The 21,326-nt window shown below is 43.1% G+C and overlaps 1 protein-coding gene and 1 long non-coding RNA gene across 2 annotated transcripts in view; one reads left to right on the top strand and one right to left on the bottom strand.

The window, feature by feature from the left end:
• Positions 1-1,753: 1,753 nt before the first annotated feature.
• LOC120998602 lies at positions 1,754-18,379 on the top strand. The gene is made up of 3 exons (XR_005778440.1): positions 1,754-1,911; positions 2,667-2,946; positions 18,181-18,379. It is a non-coding gene; the product is annotated as an uncharacterized LOC120998602 (long non-coding RNA).
• NUP133 (nucleoporin 133) overlaps positions 2,244-21,326 on the bottom strand; it is a 301,419-nt gene continuing 282,336 nt past the window's right edge. Inside the window, exons 25-26 of the mRNA XM_040429313.1 lie at positions 18,010-18,098; positions 2,244-2,448 (exon numbers count right to left, since the gene is read on the bottom strand). Coding sequence (XP_040285247.1) covers positions 2,312-2,448; positions 18,010-18,098 — 226 coding nt within the window. The 3' untranslated portion in view covers positions 2,244-2,311. The remainder of the gene's footprint in view (positions 2,449-18,009; positions 18,099-21,326) is intronic.

The following is a 21,326-nucleotide window of genomic DNA, read 5'->3' on the forward strand; positions in this document are numbered from 1 at the left end:
TAAGATCCAGCCATGCTAAATATAATTTTTTTGCTATTTTTTAAGTGGTATTAAACTTTTGATCAGGACTGTATAAGGGGTCTGTACAGAGATCTCTCCCATCATCTTTTCAACCCCAGGATTGTGACTAGGGGACATCCTCTGTGTCTGGAAAGAAAGTTTATACACAAACATAGAAGAAGATTCTTTAAGGTAAGAGCAGTAAGACTATGGAACTCTCTGCCTGAGGTGGCGGCGATAGTGAGTTCACTAAAAGAGTTCAAGAGGGGCCTAGATGTATTTCTGGAGTGTAACATTATTTACAGGCTATAGCGACTAGATGGGTTTTTCTGATTGCCTGATTGGAGTAGGGAAGGTATTTTTTCCCCTAAAGTGAGGAAAATTGGCTTCTACCTCAGTTTTTTTTTTTTTTTTTTGCCTTCCTCTGGATCAACTTGCAGGATAACAGGCTGAACTAGATGGACATGGTCTTTTTTCGGCCTTATAAACTATGTTACAAGTCATGTTTTAAAAATGCCCCTTAAATACCGTTAATTGCGACAACGGCATAGGAGTGGTCTTTCCCTGGGAGCGTTGCACTATATTTATCCCATATAGTGAATAGAGTAATGGCAAAAAAAATCTAAATGGCCAATTTGCCATTTTTTTTCATCGCTTTATCTCCCAAAAAAGAGTGAATAAAAAGTGATCAAAAAGACATGCACACTCCAAAATGATAACAAAAAATTAGCCCTTACACAGCTCTATAGACATAACTATAAAAAGTTTATGGGGAAGAATATAGCGATGCAAAGAAAAAAACATTTTTCATTTATTTATTTTTTAAAGAAAAACTATGAAAATGTGGTATCGCAGTAATCTTACTGACCCGCAGAATGGAGTTAACAGGTCAGTTTTATTGCATAGGGAATGCTATAACAACAAAATTTGTCCCCCCCATTCCAATCCCCATTTGGATTTTTTTTCCAGCTTCCCACTACATTATACGCAATATTAAATTGTGACATTAGAAGAGAACAACTTGTCCTGCAAATAAACCCTGATACTGCTATGTGAATGGAAAAATAAAAAAAGATATGGCTCTGGGAAGGCAAGGAGTAAAAAAATGATAAATCGTTGGATGCTTAAGGGGTTAAATTAGTAAACTGCCCACTCGGTATGGATAATTTACCCTTTAATCATTGTATACTTAAATTGTCAAGTAATATTTTGACAACATACATTAATTATATATAACCTAAAAAACCCTCACCTGACCAATTTCTATTACAGTTTCTTTTGATATTTATGCCTGTGGAGATGTGTAAAAAGCATACATTGGATGTTCCTTCATTAACATTTCACTTGTCTATCAGTTTACACAAAAATATAATTAATTCACAGAATATGCAATAAAGGAACTTAGACATGAACCTCACTATCTGATATAATTTTAGATGTGATACATAGCATCATAGTACAGCTGCATAACAAGCATCATTCATTTCTAGTCCAGTTCTGTGTCTCTCTAGTTGAAAGTTGTCGAGGAACATTTGCTAGTATGACAGCTGCAGCAGAGAAGCCCAAGTTTAATTCAGTACTGGTCTGCTTCAAGGCTGCAGTCTGTTCCCTTAATAAGTTAGATACATGTATTCTTCCAAACATGTTCAGCCTGGAGGGATGTCTGAGTGGACAACCAAAGGGGCGGAGGGTATACAAGGAATATTTGGACTTTTTAAACTGCAAACTGGATTCAAGTCAACTAACTTAACTTGTGACCTTTTCAGCTGTTGGATCAAGTTGTTTTATCAGGCACTTAGCCAGAGCAAAAGGAAAAAAATATACAACCAAGCCCACATCTAAGAGATACAGCATCAATGGAAGCAGGCATTTTCAAAGTGGACATCATATCTTCGCTTTCTGCATTAAAAGGTTAGTGTTTTAACCTCTGCATAATGCCCCATTAAATGTTATTTAAATCCATGTCTAATCCTTAACTCGGAACATGTGGGCACAAGAGAGAGAGAGAGGAAAGCGATGTGATTTAACATCTATATACAGATATAAATGCTAGATATTATTACAAACAATAAAAATGAGACATTAAGAAATCCATGTGCTTTAACAGCAACCTAGTCAGATGGTTCTTCAATTTATTTTATATATTTAGGTGACATTTGTATAAATAGTTGACTTTTGAGCAAATGATGTGCCATTTAATGCCTTGAAATTCTGGTTATAGTTTACATAGAAAAGACACAATGTTACTTAGGGAAAAGTTTATTAAACACTGAAAACAAATGTGTACAAAACTGCATAATCTACAATTCAGTTACTCAAGTTGTTTTAAATAATATTCATAGTTTGCTTTCAGAACAAACTCAAAGCATCGATCTGTCTTTAAACTGTCAAGTTCACCCGACTGAAGCAGCACATTTACATCTGGCAGGTAACTCTTCAGGTCTTTACCTATGGAAATACAAGCACTAGTTCAGGTATACAGGAAGACAAAACATAAGATGTCTATAGAGTACATTATTTATTAAAGAACTGCACAACGCTTTTAAATCTACATACAGATGCTGAAGAACTTATGGTGCTATGCAGATAGTTATACAGTTGTCCATGTGAGTTAACACTTAATATAAATTTAGAATTGCTGATTTAATTGTGTTGATTCTTTACAGATTGTCTCATTGGCCGTCATTAAAATTTGTCTCAGGATTTGTGTAAAGGACAACATATCTCCACTCATGGATCCTGAAGCTCCTGATGCCACCTTGAACAGGTTGTCCAGCTTTAAAATTTTAACTTTCCATAGCAAACCAATATACCTGCTGAAAAATCCATACTCACCTGCTCCGCACCACTCCGTTCTGGACCCCAGTTTTTCAGCTTCTACACCGACGGGGTCATGTGCTCCACTGTGGAGACTTGACCTCAAACAGCATGTGACCCAGCAGTTAGGTTAATATTTTATTTATGATGTTTTAATTTAAAAAAAATTGTATGAGAACAAAAAAAGATGTCTAGTCTCAGGTGTTCCTGATATGATCGTCCATTTTTGTCACCCCATGAATAGCAATTTGTTGCATATCTTTATTCAGTAGCCTATTATTCAACCGTATGGGGTAATTGCACATACATGGTAGTGATGCGTTAGCTGGACCTAGATTATATCCAGAGGGCCAAAGTAGGGGCGAGGGGGATAAGGAGGAAAGGCAAGGAAGGGAAAAAGGGAGGGGGAAAAGAAGTACCAACAATTAAACTTTAAAGGGCTTCTGTCACCCCAATAAAGTCTTTTTTTTTTTTGGGCTAGTTAAATTACTTATATTGCGATATATGAAAATATAATGGTCTTACTTACTTTGATTCAGCAGTTTCTTCTAAAAACGAAGTTTTATAATATGTAAATTAGGTCTCTACCAGCAAGTAGGGCGGCTACTTGCTTGTAGCAGCTGCAGAAAACCGCCCCCTCGTCGTGTTGATTGACAGGGCCAGCCGGGATCTCCTCCTCCGGCCAGCCCTGTCGGCATTTCAAAAATCGCGCGCCTATGTTCATTTGGCGCAGGCGCTCTGAGATGAGGAGGCTCGCCTCCTCAGAACTCCCTCAGTGTGCCTGCGCCGATGACATCACCGAAATAGAAGACGTCATCTGCGCAGGCGCACTGAGGGAGTGCTGAGGAGGCGAGCCGCCTCATCTCAGAGCGCCTGCGCCGAATGAACACAGGCGCGCGATTTTTGAAATGCCGACAGGGCTGGCCGGAGGAGGAGATCCCGGCTGGCCCTGTCAATCAACACGACGAGGGGGCGGTTTTCTGCAGCTGCTACCAGCAAGTAGCCGCCCTACTTGCTGGTAGAGACCTAATTTACATATTATAAAACTTTGTTTTTAGAAGAAACTGCTGAATCAAAGTAAGTAAGACCATTATATTTTCATATATCGCAATATAAGTAATTTAACTAGCCCAAAAAAAAAAAAAAAAAAACTTTATTGGGGTGACAGAAGCCCTTTAACAAACTCTGGTTGTTGTGTCTGCAGCGAAAAATGAGACCAGTTTGGGAACCAAAAGAGATCCCCATGGTGAGTGGGGGTCTCTGCCCAGGGTCTGATGGCATTTAAAGCAATGTATATAAGGCTAGTTGGCTTAAGAGATAGGTGGGTCTCCTTGTAGGAGACGGATTTGGAACCAAGTGGTAAGTTGGAAATATTATTTTATGTCAGTTTGTATACGGGGAGGGAGAAGTGTGGATTTGCTGGGTAGTTAGTAGTCAGTGAAGAGAAAGAGGTATATTAACTGGCAGCAGAGCAGAGGATAGAAATCAAGAATGCAAGAATGAGGGAGGCCACAGAAAATCATATTGAAGTAGTCAAGGCAGGAGATGATGAGGCTGGCACTAGTATTTTTGTTGACTTTTGAGGAAAATGGTTTACAAGACAGGACAGAATCAAAAGTTACCTCAAAGGAGCAGACTTGCGAGACTGGAGAAACTAGGCTGCCATTAACAGTGGTTGATACCTGTGGTGAATTGCAGGTGGGTGTGTGAGATGGGGGGGAAAGGTAATTTTTTTTTTACCTCCAGGATAAGGAGGAAGGAGATTGATGATGGACACGCAGGTTAACTAAAGAGTTTAGGCTAGTTTCACACTAGCGCAAAACAGTGCTGGCAGGCTGTACCGGTAGATAAACAGCCTGTCGGAGGTCACATGCGGCACAGCCGTAACTGCCGCAGCACAGCCAGGCCCCATTGACTATAATGGGACCCAGTAGGGATTCGGCCTGTTTCCAGCATTAGTGGTGGGAATCGGCCGGGCAAATATTGCTGCAAGCAGCGTTTTTTTGTCCAGCCAGGTCCCAATATAGTCCATGGATACCAGCGGGGAAGGTAGTGAACTCGGGAAGGCTGTTCCTCCACCGCAACAGCCTGCTGAAACGGTTTGGCGCTAGTGTGAAACTAACCTTAAAGGGGTTGTCCAGCCATTAATATTGATGACCTATCTTAGGATAGATCATCAATATCTGATTCGGGGTCTGACACCCAGGACCTCTACTGAGCTGTGAGATGAGTAGGAGGTGCTCCATGCGAGCGCCGCTTCCTGGTCTTTACACTATGTCTTGTCTCCAGTGGAGTGGTGGCATAGTGTAATTACAAGTACTCGCTCCATTTAGTTGAATGGGGCGAGTACTTGTATTACACTGCACTTCTGAGACGAAATGCAGTATAATGAAGAGGAAGCCGGTTGGACCCCCACGATCAGATATTGATCAGGTTTTCTGATGAAAAGTCAGCAATATTAGTGGCTTGACAACCACTTTCATTTCATTGGATTTGCCGCATGGACTTTTCAGTGCCAAATCCACAGCATAATTAGGTACCAGCTAAGTAGATTCGAATTTAAAAATCTCATTTACACTGTACAGAAGTTTTTTGCATCGTATATTGAACCTGCAGTGTATATTTTTAAATCTGAAGCATGCCAATACTTTGTGCAGATTTGAATGAAAAGTGTAAAGGACAAATCTGCAATAAAATCCATGACAAAATCCACCTTAATGTTTAAATGAAAATCCACGTATAACACATGCAGATTTTGACAAGTTTGAAAGGTTGGAATGCCAGGTTTCAAACAAGGTCAGGTTCATATTTCTTGCTGCTACCAATCCCGAGATATGAGCAACTAAAGCAGCCCTCCCCTCTTCAGTCAGGTTTGCTTTGGGCAGTTGCAGCAGCAGAGCTGGGCACTTGGGAGCTGTTTTCCAGGAGAATAAGGGTCCATTTACACATCGCAAAATGGGTCCGCATCCGTTCCGCAACTTTGCGGACCCATTCATTTTCAATGGGGCCGGAATGTGCTGTCCGGATCCGCACTTCCGTTCCGCAAAAAAATAGAACATGTCCTATTCTTGTCCCTTGCGGACAAGAAAAGGCATTTTCTATGAGAAAAAATGCAGAACGCACATTGCCGATGTCCGTGTTTTGCGGATCCGCAAAACACATACCGACGTGTGAATGAAGCCTAAAAGTGCTTTTCCTGGACATAGAGTAAAGGCAAAAAGTGCACACAGGTAGGTTTGGGATGTGTATGCAATCTTCTATGGGGCAGTACTCTTAGTTACCGTATATTGGTGAAAAACAGGTGACATACTCCCTTAAAGAGGACCTTTCACCGATTCTTACCCTATGAACTAACTATACAGATATGTAGAGCGGCGCCCGGGGATCTCACTGCACTTACTATTATCCCCGGGCGCCGCTCCGTTCTCCTGCTATGTCCTCCGGTATCTCAGCTCACTAAGTTATAGTAGGCGGAGATACCAGTCCCTAAGTTATGGTAGGCGGAGTCTGCCCTAGCGCTGGCCAATCGCAGCGCAGAGCTCACAGCCTGGGAGGTTATTTTCTCCCAGGCTGTGAGCTCTGCAATGCAATTGGCCAGCGCTAGGGCAGACTCCGCCTACTATAACTTAGGGAACGGAGATACCGGAGGGCATAGCAGGAGAACGGAGCGGCGCCCGGGGATAATAGTAAGTGCAGTGAGATCCCCGGGCGCCGCTCCACATGTCTGTATACTTAGTTCATAGGGTAAGAATCAGTGAAAGGTCCTCTTTAAGCTTTCTGCAATCTTGACAATCTTATGTGGTTTGGGGAACAGAGTAGGGCACTAAAATGATAAATAACTGTTTGGGGTTGTGAGAAAGATGTTATGGGATTAGCAAAGTCGTCCAATTTTGCAGAATTGAGCACAAACTTGAAATTCATAGTTGGGGCTCATGCACACGACCGTGTTTTTTTTCCCCTCATCCGATATGCAATTTTTTGCAGTTCAGATACGGATCTATTCACTTCAATGGGGCCGAAAAAAATTAGAACGTCACACCGTGTGCTGTCCGCATCCATAAGTCAGTTCTGCGGCACCTGCAAAAAAAATAGAACATGTCCTATACTTGTCCGTTTTATGGACAAGGATAGGAGTGTTCTATATATGGCAGGACGTTCTGTTCCACAACATGCACAACGCATATGGCCGGTATCCGTGTTTTGGGGATCCGCAATTTGTGGACCGCAAAAACAGCTACGGCCGCGCGTATGAGCCCTTATATCTTTGTATATTATAAGATCTTCCTTAAAGTAGGCAACCCTGGAAGTCTGCCTCAGTTTTTTCATCAGATTAGTGTGCCAGGGCTTTCTGCTATTTTATTGAGTTCTGTTGTGCTTGAGAGGGGTGGTTGAATTAAGTAAGGTCGCTTACACACAGTCAATCTTTGGTCTGTGATTTCCATCAGTAATTGCAATCTAAGGCTCCATTCACACGTCCGTGGTGTGTTGCGGGCGCGCAAATTGCGGGTCCGCAACACACCAGCCCGGCACCCCCATAGAAATGCCTATTCTTGTCCGCAAGCTGCGGACAAGAATAGGACATGCTCTATCTTTTTGCGGAGCTGCGGACCCAAAGATCGGGGCCACGCACCGCAAATGCGGACAGCACACTGTGTGCTGTCCGCATCCATTCCGTCCCCATAGTGAATGGGGACGTGTGAATGGAGCCTAAAACCAGGAGTGGATCCTACACTGAGATAAGGTTTGTTGGAAAGATTGTCACTTGTTCTGTGTTTTTGTTCAAAATCACTGGTGGAAATCCCTGATCAAACACTGATTGTGTGTAAGGGAACTAATTATGGTATTACAGAATGCTGAAGCTGGGTCTGCGTCATGGAGTTAAGATATGGTAGAGCAGGGTTTCAGCAACTTCTGGCACTCCAGCTGTTAAACTATAAACTCCCAACATGCTCCATTCACTTCTATGGGAGTTTAAGGAACAACTCCGTAAATGTGCATATTGGGAACTTTAGTTTTACAACAGCTGGAGTGCCTGAGGTTTCTAAACCCTGTAGTAGAAGAGAGGTATAAGAGCCAGAAAGCGTGCCAAGAAGTTTAAGGTTTCTATGAGGATGTGCTAGCTTCTAGACTGGGGGTGGGGGTTAGTTGAGGACAAAATGGAACAGAAAGTAAGTAAATTATGGTTAGATAGAAGAAGAGGAGAGGTTTTTCACGGAACAGAGGCAGGTTAAAATACTGTCTAGTACACAGCCCTCTGTGTCTGTGGAGAACCACTGTTTGAGGCTGAAGGATGAAGTTATGGACAGGATGCTGCTGAATGGCATGTTTCCGTGGAAATGTCCTTTGAAAAGAAGTGTAGGTGCCAGGCAGTGAAGTGGTCGATTAAAGGTGGTGGGAGGGACTGGTGTTTGGCAGATTACATCCACTTGGAGGTTGGATGGAGAGTAGAAGTGGACAGAGTTTACTTCAACAGAGAAAAGAATGAGGGTGGGTATTGGTGGAGTTTGGCTGAAGCACAGGAGGACGACTAATCCACCATGTTTGTTGCCAGGGCAGGGGATATAAATAAATTAGAGACCGCTATAAAAGAATACAGGAGATGGGGTTGTATCAGAGGGTTGTTGAAGGGAATATATTACAAAATGGCCTATTGTTCAAATAAAATGTTTTATGTTGAGTGTGTTTCGAAAGATATGTAGGTGATGTTATTTAGAATTTTCGGAATTTCTATAGGATCCTAAAATGTTGCAGTTTTCACACTGGCCATTAAGCCTAACAAAAGGATGTCACCTCTCTGTCTGTAGAGATCAGTTCTCAACTTCTCAGCCAAGATTTTATATACACTGCTCAAAAAAATAAAGGGAACACAAAAATAACACATCCTAGATCTGAATTAATTAAATATTCTTCTGAAATACTTTGTTCTTTACATAGCTGAATGTGCTGACAACAAAATCACACAAAAATAAAAAAATGGAAATCAAATTTTTCAACCCATGGAGGTCTGGATTTGGAGTCACACTCAAAATTAAAGTGGAAAAACACACTACAGGCTGATCCAACTTTGATGTAATGTCCTTAAAACAAGTTAAAATGAGGCTCAGTAGTGTGTGTGGCCTCCACGTGCCTGTATGACCTCCCTACAACGCCTGTGCATGCTCCTGATGAGGTGGCGGACGGTCTCCTGAGGGATCTCCTCCCAGACTTGTACTAAAGCATCTGCCAACTCCTGGACAGTCTGTGGTGCAACGTGACGTTGGTGGATAGAGCGAGACATGATGTCCCAGATGTGCTCAATTGGATTCAGGTCTGGGGAACAGGCGGGCCAGTCCATAGCATCAATGCCTTCGTCTTGCAGGAACTGCTGACACACTTCAGCCACATGAGGTCTAGCAATGTTTTGCGTTAGGAGGAACCCAGGGCCAACCGCACCAGCATATGGTCTCACAAGGGGTCTGAGGATCTCATCTCGGTACCTAATGGCAGTCAGGCTACCTCTGGCGAGCACATGGAGGGCTGTGCGGCCCTCCAAAGAAATGCCACCCCACATTATTACTGACCCAATGCCAAACCAGTCATGCTGGAGGATGTTGCAGGCAGCAGAACGTTCTCCACGGCGTCTCCAGACTCTGTCACGTCTGTCACATGTGCTCAGTGTGAACCTGCTTTCATCTGTGAAGAGCAGAGGGGCGCCAGTGGCGAATTTGCCAATCTTGGTGTTATGTGGCAAATGCCAAACGTCCTGCACGGTGTTGGGCTGTAAGCACAACCCCCACCTGTGGACGACAGGCCCTCATGGAGTCTGTTTCTGACCGTTTGAGCAGACACATGCACATTTGTGGCCTGCTGGAGGTCATTTTGCAGGGCTCTGGCAGTGCTCCTCCTGTTCCTCCTTGCACAAAGGCAGAGGTAGCGGCCCTGCTGCTGGGTTGTTGCCCTCCTACAGCCTCCTCCACGTTTCCTGATGTATTGGCCTGTCTCCTGGTAGCGCCTCCATGCTCTGGACACTACGCTGACAGACACAGCAAACCTTCTTGCCACAGCTCGCATTGATGTGCCATCCTGGATAAGCTGCACTACTGAGCCACTTGTGTGGGTTGTAGACTCCGTCTCATGCTACCACTAGAGTGAAAGCACCGCCAGCATTCAAAAGTGACCAAAACATCAGCCAGGAAGCATAGGAACTGAGAAGTGGTCTGTGGTAACCACCTGCAGAACCACTCCTTTATTGGGGGTGTCTTGCTAATTGCCTATAATTTCCACCTGTTTTCTATCCCATTTGCACAACAGCATGTGAAATTGATTGTCACTCAGTGTTGCTTCCTAAGTGGACAGTTTGATTTCACAGAAGTGTGATTGACTTGGAGTTACATTGTGTTGTTTAAGTGTTCCCTTTGTTTTTTTTGAGCAGTGTATAAATATATATATATATATATATATATATATATATATATGATAAAAAAAAGAAAAAAGTGGCAGCACCGTCTCTAGAGCAAACAAGGGGGTGCAACTGGCCCAATAAGGATATAGCAAGTCCAATGCATAAAAGTCCAAAAAGTGGGCAGCACTCCATGAGATAAAGCAAGTCCTTACATATAACAATCAGGAACAGATGCAGGAAGCTGTAAATCATTTTCTATGATGAAAACATGGGGTTCTTCAGGGTGCTGTATACCACACAGTATACCATAAAATAAAATGGAGCTGCCCACACGTGATGTCCAAAGAAGCAACTCATCTTGCCACAGACAACAGTACAGGACATAAAGTACCGTATTTTTCGCCTCATAAGATGCACCCCCCCCCCCCCCCCCCAAAAGTGGGGAAAAATGCACCTGTGTCTTATGGGGTGAATACTAATGGAAACGCTCATTAGTACCGAAGGACCAGGAAGCGGTGAAGGCTCACACTGTGCGAGCCGGATTACAGCCCAGCTGGCGGCAGCGGCGTCCGGAGCAGGAGAGGTAAGTGTTAATTTTATTTGATAAAACATAAGGTAATCTGGGGGCTGATTAAGGGCTAATATGGAGATGCTGGGGGCTGATCAGGGGCAATATGGAGATGCTGGGGGCTGATCAGGGACAATATGGAGATGCTGGGGGCTGATAGGGGACTGCTTGAGGCATGGGGCTCTTATCTGAGGTCTGATTGGGGGGTCTGATATGAGGTCTTGTTGGGGTCTTATTAACATTCGGGGTCTGATTGTTGGTCTGACGTGAGGTCTAATGAAAAATATTTTTTTTTCTTATTGTCCTCCTCTAAAACCTAGGTGCGTCTTATGGGCCGGTGCGTCTTATAGGGCGAAAAATACGGTACTGCACTGTACTGTAAAAAAGAACTAATAAACTACTAATACAGGTGTTTTACAAGTGAAATGGCAATTTTGATTGGTTATAGAACATGTCCTATTTTAGACCGGTAATCAACTGCTTGCTTGCGGAAGAGACTGCTGCTATACATGCAGCAATCTCCTCCTCAGTACGGGGATGAGCAACTGTTATACCATAGCTCTTCCCTATACTGAATCCTGTTTGCCAGCAACAGATCATGATTAGACACCACAATCTACTGCCTGCAAAAGATTTGGATTGCCCATTGAACAAGCTCGTTAGCGATCATCTCTTGAAAGATTGTCAGGTATAGAGAGAGATTACACCGCAAAAAGTTAGGACATGTCCTATCTTTGGCTGCAACTTATGAACCAGGGACTCGCTGAAGTCAATGGGTCCGCACCGTGATATTTAGCAGATCCGTGGTCTGCAAAATGGACATGGTCGTGTGAATATCCCCTTTATTAGTGATAGTATGTCATGTGTGTCAGAAAAAAAAATCTCCAAAAAGCTGGGAATACAAGAGCTCATGTACTCAGACATCTCTTGTACAATATACTCTTATCCATGTTAAGAGATATAAAATGGATATAAAAAGGCTACACACCCCTGTTAAAATGTCAGGTTTCTGTGATATAAAAAAAATTAGACAAAGATAAATCATTTCAGAACTTTTTCCACCTTTAATGTGACCTATAAACTATACCACTCAATTGAAAAACAAACTGAAATCTTTTAGGTAGAGTAAAAAAAAAATATATATATATTAACCACCTCAGCCCCCAGTGCTTAAACACCCTGAAAGACCAGGCCACTTTTTACACTTCTGACCTACACTACTTTCACCGTTTATTGCTCGGTCATGCAACTTACCACCCAAATGAATTTTACCTCCTTTTCTTCTCACTAATAGAGCTTTCATTTGGTGGTATTTCATTGCTGCTGACATTTTTACTTTTTTTGTTATTAATCGAAATTTAACGATTTTTTTGCAAAAAAATGACATTTTTCACTTTCAGTTGTAAAATTTTGCAAAAAAAACGACATCCATATAGAAATTTTGCTCTAAATTTATAGTTCTTCATGTCTTTGAAAAAAAAAAAAATGTTTGGGTAAAAAAAAAATGGTTTGGGTAAAAGTTATAGCGTTTACAAACTATGGTACAAAAATGTGAATTTCCGCTTTTTGAAGCAGCTCTGACTTTCTGAGCACCTGTCATGTTTCCCGAGGTTCTACAATGCCCAGACAGTACAAACACCCCACAAATGACCCCATTTCTGAAAGTACACACCCTAAGGTATTCGCTGATGGGCATAGTGAGTTCATAGAACTTTTTATTTTTTGTCACAAGTTAGCGGAAAATGATGATTTTTTTTTTTCTTACAAAGTCTCATATTCCACTAACTTGTGACAAAAAATAAAAAGTTCTATGAACTCACTATGCCCATCAGCGAATACCTTGGGGTCTCTTCTTTCCAAAATGGGGTCACTTGTGGGGTAGTTATACTGCCCTGGCATTCTAGGGGCCCAAATGTGTGGTAAGGAGTTTGAAATCAAATTCAGTAAAAAATGACCTGTGAAATCCGAAAGGTGCTCTTTGGAATATGGGCCCCTTTGCCCACCTAGGCTGCAAAAAAGTGTCACACATCTGGTATCTCCGTACTCAGTAGAAGGTGGGGAATGTGTTTTGGGGTGTCATTTTATATATACCCATGCTGGGTGAGAGAAATATCTTGGCAAAAGACAACTTTTCCCATTTTTTTATACAAAGTTGTCATTTGACCAAGATATTTATCTCACCCAGCATGGGTATATGTAAAAAGACACCCCAAAACACATTCCTCAACTTCTCCTGAGTACGGGGATACCAGATGTGTGACACTTTTTTGCAGCCTAGGTGGGCAAAGGGGCCCATATTCCAAAGAGCACCTTTCGGATTTCACTCCTCATTTTTTCCTGAATTTGATTTCAAACTCCTTACCACACATTTGGGCCCCTAGAATACCAGGGCAGTATAACTACCCCACAAGTGACCCCATTTTGGAAAGAAGACACCCCAAGGTATTCCGTGAGGGGCATGGCGAGTTCCTAGAATTTTTTATTTTTTGTCACAAGTTAGTGGAAAATGATGATTTTTTTTTTTTTTTTTTTTTTTTTTTCATACAAAGTCTCATATTCCACAAACTTGTGACAAAAAATAAAAACTTCCATGAACTCACTATGCCCATCAGCGAATACCTTGAGGTCTCTTCTTTCCAAAATGGGGTCACTTGTGGGGTAGTTATACTGCCCTGGCATTCTAGGGGCCCAAATGTGTGGTAAGTAGGTAAATGACCTGTGAAATCCGAAAGGTGCTCTTTGGAATGTGGGCCCCTTTGCCCACCTAGGCTGCAAAAAAGTGTCACACATGTGGTATCTCTGTATTCAGGAGAAGTTGAGGAATGTGTTTTGGGGTGTCTTTTTACATATACCCATGCTGGGTGAGATAAATATCTTGGTCAAATGCCAACTTTGTATAAAAAAATGGGAAAAGTTGTCTTTTGCCAAGATATTTCTCTCACCCAGCATGGGTATATGTAAAATGACACCCCAAAACACATTCCCCAACTTCTCCTGAGTACGGCGATACCAGATGTGTGACACTTTTTTTCAGCCTAGATGCGCAAAGGTGCCCAAATTCCTTTTAGGAGGGCATTTTTAGACATTTGGATACCAGACTTCTTCTCACGCTTTGGGGCCCCTAGAATGCCAGGGCAGTATAAATACCCCACATGTGACCCCATTTTGGAAAGAAGACACCCCAAGGTATTCAATGAGGGGCATGGCGAGTTCATAGAAATTTTTTTTTTTTGGCACAAGTTAGCGGAAATTGATATTTTTAATTTTTTTCTCACAAAGTCTCCCGTTCCGCTAACTTGGGACAAAAATTTCAATCTTTCATGGACTCAATATGCCCCTCACGGAATACCTGGGGGTGTCTTCTTTCCGAAATGGGGTCACATGTGGGGTATTTATACTGCCCTGGCATTCTAGGGGCCCTAAAGCGTGAGAAGAAGTCTGGAATATAAATGTCTAAAAAATTTTACGCATTTGGATTCCGTGAGGGGTATGGTGAGTTCATGTGAGATTTTATTTTTTGACACAAGTTAGTGGAATATGAGACTTTGGAGGAAAAAATTAATAAATTCTGCTAACTTGGGCCAAAAAAATATCTGAATGGAGCCTTACAGAGGGTGATCAATAACAGGGGGGGGATCAATGACAGGGGGGTTGATCAATGACAGGGGGGTTGATCAATGACAGGGGGGTTGATCATCGACAGGGGGGTGATCAGGGAGTCTATATGGGGTGATAACCACAGTCATTGATCACGCCCGTGTAAGGCTTCATTCAGACGTCCGGATGCATTTTGCGGATCCGATCCATCTATCAGTGCATCCGTAAAAATCATGCGGACATCTGAATGGAGCTTTACAGGGGGGTAATCAATGACAGGGGGGTAATCAATGACAGGGGGGTGATCAGGGAGTCTATATGGGGTGATCACCACAGTCATTGATCATGCCCCTGTAAGGCTTCATTCAGACGTCCGGATGCGTTTTGCGGATCCGATCCATCTATCAGTGCATCCGTAAAAATCATGCGGACGTCTGAATGGAGCTTTACAGGGGGGTAATCAATGACAGGGGGGTGATCAGGGAGTCTATATGGGGTGATCACCACAGTCATTGATCACGCCCCTGTAAGGCTTCATTCAGACGTCCGGATGCGTTTTGCGGATCCGATCCATCTATCAGTGCATCCGTAAAAATCATGCGGACGTCTGAATGGAGCTTTACAGGGGGGTAATCAATGACAGGGGGGTAATCAATGACAGGGGGGTGATCAGGGAGTCTATATGGGGTGATCACCACAGTCATTGATCATGCCCCTGTAAGGCTTCATTCAGACGTCCGGATGCGTTTTGCGGATCCGATCCATCTATCAGTGCATCCGTAAAAATCATGCGGACATCTGAATGGAGCTTTACAGGGGGGTAATCAATGACAGGGGGGTGATCACCACAGTCATTGATCATGCCCCTGTAAGGCTTCATTCAGACGACCGGATGCGTTTTGCGGATCCGATCCATGTATCAGTGCATCCGTAAAAATCATGCGGACATCTGAATGGAGCTTTACAGGGGGGTGATCAGGGAGTCTATATGGGGTGATCACCACAGTCATTGATCATGCCCCTGTAAGGCTTCATTCAGACGTCCGGATGCGTTTTGCGGATCCGATCCATCTATCAGTGGATCCGTAAAAATCATGCGGACGTCTGAATGGAGCTTTACAGGGGGGAAAACAAGGACAGGGGGGTAATCAATGACAGGGGGGTGATCAGGGAGTCTATATGGGGTGATCACCACAGTCATTGATCACGCCCCTGTAAGGCTTCATTCAGACGTCCGGATGCGTTTTGCGGATCCGATCCATCTATCAGTGGATCCGTAAAAATCATGCGGACGTCTGAATGGAGCTTTACAGGGGGTTGATCAATGACAGGGGGGTAATCAATGACAGGGGGGTGATCAGGGAGTCTATATGGGGTGATCAGGGGCTAATAAGGGGTTAATAAGTGACGGGGGGGGGGGTGTAGTGTAGTGTAGTGGTGCTTGGTGCTACTTTACTGAGCTACCTGTGTCCTCTGGTGGTCGATCCAAACAAAGGGGACCACCAGAGGACCAGGTAGCAGGTATATTAGACGCTGTTATCAAAACAGCGTCTAATATACCTGTTAGGGGTTAAAAAAAACACATCTCCAGCCTGCCAGCGAACGATCGCCGCTGGCAGGCTGGAGATCAACTCTCTTACCTTCCGTTCCTGTGAGCGCGCGCGCCTGTGTGCGCGCGTTCACAGGAAGTCTCGCGTCTCGCGAGATGACGCGTATATGCGTGACTGTGCGCAGGGCTGCCACCTCCGGAACGCGATCCTGCGTTAGGCGGTCCGGAGGTGGTTAATATGGTTGCATAAGTGTGCACACCCTTAATACCCTTGTTGAAGCACCTTTTGATTTTATTACAGCACTCAGTCTTTTTGGGTAGGAGTCTATCAGCATGGTACATTTTGACTTGGCAAGATTTGACCACTTTTCTTTGCAAAAACACTCCAAATCTGTCAGATTGCAAGGGCATCTCCTGTGCACAGCCCTCTTCAGATCACCCCACATATTTTCAATCGGATTCAGGTCTGGGCTCTGGCTGGGCCATTCCAAAACTTTAATCTTCTTCTGGTGAAGCCATTCCTTTGTTGATTTGGATGTATGCTTTGGGTCGTTGTCATGCTGAAAAATGAAGTTCCTCTTCATGTTCAGCTTTCTAGCAGAAGCCTGAAAGTTTTGTGCCAATACTGACTGGTATTTGGAACTGTTCATAATTTCCTCTAGCTTAACTAAGGCCCCAGTTCCATCTGAAGAAAAACAGCCCCAAAGCATGATGCTGCCACCACCATGCTTCACTGTGGGTATGGTGTTCTTTTGGTGATGTGCAGTGTTGTTTTTGTGCCAAACAGATCTTTTGGAATTATGGTCAAAAAGTTCAACCTTGGTTTCATCAGACCATACCACCTTTTCCCACATGCTTTTGGGAGACTTCAGATTGCAAAATGTAGCCTGGCTTGGATGTTTTTGTTCGTAAGAAAAGGCTTTTGTTTTGCCACTCTACCCCATAGCCCAGACATATGAAGAATACAGGAAAATGTTGTCACAGGTACCACACAGCAAAGTATTTGTCAGATATTCCTGCAGCTCAGCTGTCTTTTCATCAACTTTGGAGGGACGTCCAGTTCTTGGTAATGTCACTGTGGTGCCATATTTTCTCTACTTGATGATGACTTCAAGTCTTCACTGTGTTCCATGGTATATCTAATGCCTTGGAAATTCTTTTGTACCCTTCTCCTGACTGATACCTTTTAACAATGAGATCCCTCTGATGCTTTAGAAGCTGTCGAACATGGTTTTTGCTGTGGGATGCGACTAAGAAAATTTCAGAAAAGACCAACTAGAGCAGCTGAACTTTATTTGGGGTTAATCAGAGGCACTTAAAATGATGGCAGGTGTATGCTGACTCCTATTTAACATGATTTTTAATGTGATTGCTTAATTCTGAACACAGCTACATCCCCAGTTATAAGAGGGTGTGCACTTATGCAACCACATTATTTTTTATTGTTTTCTTCCCTCCACCTTAAAGATTTCAGTTTGTTTTTCAATTGAGTGGTACAGTTTATAGGTCACATTAAGGCCTCTTTCACACGACCGTATGGCTTTTTCAGTGTTTTGCGGTCCGTTTTTCACGGATCTGTTGTTCCGTTTTTTTGTTTCCGTTTCTGTTCCGTTTTTCCGTATGCCATATACAGTATACAGTAATGACATAGAAAAAATTGGGCTGGATATAAAATTTTCAATAGATGTTTCCGCAAAAATGGAACGCATATGGAAGACATACGGATGAATTTCCGAATGTGTTCTGTTTTTTTGTCGGGCCCATTGACTTGAATGGAGCCACGGAACGTGATTTGCGGGCAATAATAGGACATGTTCCATCTTTCAATGGAACGGAGAAACGGAAATGGAATGCATACGGAGTACATTGTTTTTTTGCGGAACCATTGAAATGAATGGTTCCGTATACGGAATGCAAAAAACGGCCTGTAAACGTAAAAAGAAAAACGGTCGTGTGAAAGAGGCCTAAAAGGTGGAAAAAGTTCTGAAATGATTTATCTTTGTATTATTTTTTTACATCACAGAAACCTGACATTTTAACAGGGGTGTGTAGACTTTTTATATCCTCTGTGTGTGTGTGTATATATGTGTTATGCACCTTCATTTAGTAACTTCTGGAGAACTTTAACAAAAATTGAGTCTTTAGCTGCCTCTACTGGGTCATCCTTCCCATCCAGAGTTGACCACCTGAAAATAAGATAATAACGACACAATTACAATATAGTAAACAGCAATAACTACATTTACGTAATTTTTTTTGTTTCTATAGATGCAGAAGGAATGAAAGGCATCTGCAGTAAACACTGGATAGCATCTGATTTGATTTACTACAATTGGTGGTCATTACTCCTGAAGCAGTGATTTTCCATTTTTCTGTTCACATAGCCTTATGAGGACTTGTTTTTGAGTAACAAATTGTACTTTCGAATGGCACTATTTAATATTGCATAGAATGTAGTGGGAAGCTGGAAAATTCCAAATGGGGTGGAATTGGAAAAAAAATTCTGCCATAGTTTCATGGGTTTTGTTTTTACAGCGTTTACTATGTGGGGAAACTGACTTGTACTCTTCATTCTTGAGGTCAGTGCGATTACAGCGATACCATACTAGTTTTTAAAAAACTATTTTTTCTTCTCATCGCCATATTCTGACCCCATAACAGTTATTATAGTTATGTCTATGTAGAGTGTGAGGGCTCATTTTTCGCGGGACAATCTGTAGTTTTTGTTAATACCATTTTGAGGGGGTGTATGACATTTTGATCACTTTTTATTCCTTTTTTTAGTAGGTAAAGTGATGAATCGGCCATTTTTATTTTATTTTTTCTTGTTACACCATACGCCGCAAGGGATACGTTTAAAAAAAAAAATTTTAATAGTGTGGGCAATTTCCTTTTTTTTTTACCCCCCCCCCCCCCAATTTTTGGGCCCCAACATCATTAGACATATAGGTTTATTTTTTATATTGTTTATGTATTTTGAGAAAAGGGGGTGATTAAAATTTTTTTTTTTTTTAAAACCCCCCCTTCCCCCCAATTTTTTGGCCCCAACATCATTAGATTGCAGTTTGTATAGATGCCAGCTGTCTGGACCCCTGCCATCCTTTTCATAGGAAGCGGCACTTTAGGCTGCTTCCTAATCTGCCAGTGTGTCGGAAAGAGCTGGGGCACAACCTCCTCCCCATGCAGGCGCTGGATGGAAGGGGAGGAGTGCGCTGAGGGAGACCGGTCCCTCCACATGCAGACACCGGGACTTGTCTTTCTCAGCGCTTTTGTCTGGCACCTGCACATGGAGGAAGCTGTCTTTCTCAGCACGCTCAGTACCTCCTCTCCTGCAGCAGAAGCACGTAAGGGAGCGTCAAGCTCCAAAGGACACTTACGTGCTGCTGGAGATGAGGCTGGACATCACCACTGCCACCAAAGAAATAAAATCCACAGTTTGGGGTGGGACTGAGGGATACAGACAGGGCGGGAACGCATCATTGACTGAAAGGGAAAGGACTCCTCAGTGTCAGTGGCGTGTTCCTATGTTGCCTGTGCCTCTCTCTGTAATGGTGAAATAAAGATAAGGCTTCATTCACACCATGGTATTTTTGCTTCACATCCAATCCCCATTATTGGTGGATTAGATGTAGATCCCTTAATTTTAATGGGGCTGCAAAAGATGCACAGAGCACAGTGTGTCTGTGTCTGCATCTTTTGTTGCCTAATTGAAATGAAGGAGTCCGCATCCAATCCACCAATAATGGGAAATGGATGTGGAACAAAAATACATATGTCTGTTCTACGGCTAGGGTTGCCACCAGGCCAGTAGCTCACCGGCAAGACCGGTATATTAGTGGCCCTGCCGTTGCCGGTATTTTCCCTGTGAGGACTGTTACTAATTAGCGCTTCTATTGCGGGGTGCCAATTATAAAAAAAAGAAAAAAAAAAAGAAAGGGGCATTATTCTTACTGGGGGCACTAATAGGTTCATCTTTACTTTTGGCATTCAGCTCGGACATTCACCTGACTGCAAACCCAGGTATGTGTACCTTTAACTAAACTAGTTGAGTACCCCTGGTATAGAGTAATGGAGTTTTCTCCATTACCCTATACAGAAATTGCTATATTAAAATTCAGGGATGCCACCTGCTGGCCTCAATTGTAACATACAAGTAATAAGCCTAAAAGCGTAGTAAGGGCTCTGGCTCATTACTTACAAGGAACACCTTCCACAATCTCTGCCCAGGGGAGGCGTTCCTGCCTGTGAAGCTTGCGCCCTTTAGCCGCTCAGATGCCATGGTCACATATGAAATAGTTTCTCGCTTTTCCATTACCCCCCTCCCCCTGCTGGTGCCCCAACAGTGTTATCCTGCTGCTAACCCTAATAATGTGCCCCCTGTGCTCCCCAATGCCCCCAAATAGTACACTGAAGAAATAATAGTACCATACAGATAGTCCCCACATACAAATAGTGGGCCAAAAGTCCCACCAATTATCTCCCAGAGTGCTCTCATTAATAATGGTGCCCCATACAGTGATGCTCCCTGAGAGTGCCTCAATTAGTAGCAGTGCCCTCCATATTATGCCCAATTATAATAACGCCCCACAACAGAGGCCCATAATGCCCTCCATAGTGAGAAAGCCAGTAATTACTCACCGGTAATTCTGTTTCCTCATGGTCACGACAGCACCACCAGAGAGATGGACTCCTCCCCCAGGGACAGGAAACCTAGAGCACAAAACGAAGCACTTCCGTCCCCTACATCAGTGAATTACAGAGATCTAGGAAGCCTTCCAGTTAGTTAACATCTGAAATAACGCATACAACTTAAACAACAAAAGAACAGGCTAACACTTTTTTTTTTTTTGCCACACCTCGTGAACACCACTTGTGCACAATCAAGATAGAAGGGTGGGAAGCCCCGTGGTGCTGTCATGACCATGAGGAAACAGAATTACCGGTGAGTAATTACTGGCTTTCCACCATGTCATGACAGCACCACCAGAGAATACCAGAGAAGAAAATTTGGGTGGGACCACCGCCTGAAGCACCTTACGGCCAAAAGCTAAGGAATAAAAGGAACCCAAGTCCAGTCTATAGTGACGGAAAAAAGTGTGTGGAGACGACCAGGTAGCCGCCCTACAAATCTGGTCAATGGAGGCCCCTCTCCTTTCCGCCCAGGAAGATGCCCCCGCCCGAGTGGAATGGGCCTTCAGATTATCCGGAGGAGACAAACCTGCAGAAACATAAGCCGTAAAAATGCCCTGCCTGCTCCATCTAGACATGGTGTCTCCTCTTACTTTGGCCCTGACACCTGAATAAAGAGTCTATCAGACTTCCTGAAGTCCTTAGTCCTGTCTATGTATTCCAGAACAAATCTACGTACATCCAACATATGAAAACGCCTTTCTCCCTCAGAAGAGAGATTAGCA

Source organism: Bufo bufo, chromosome 4, assembly GCF_905171765.1.
Source record: "Bufo bufo chromosome 4, aBufBuf1.1, whole genome shotgun sequence".
NCBI lineage: Eukaryota > Metazoa > Chordata > Amphibia > Anura > Bufonidae > Bufo > Bufo bufo.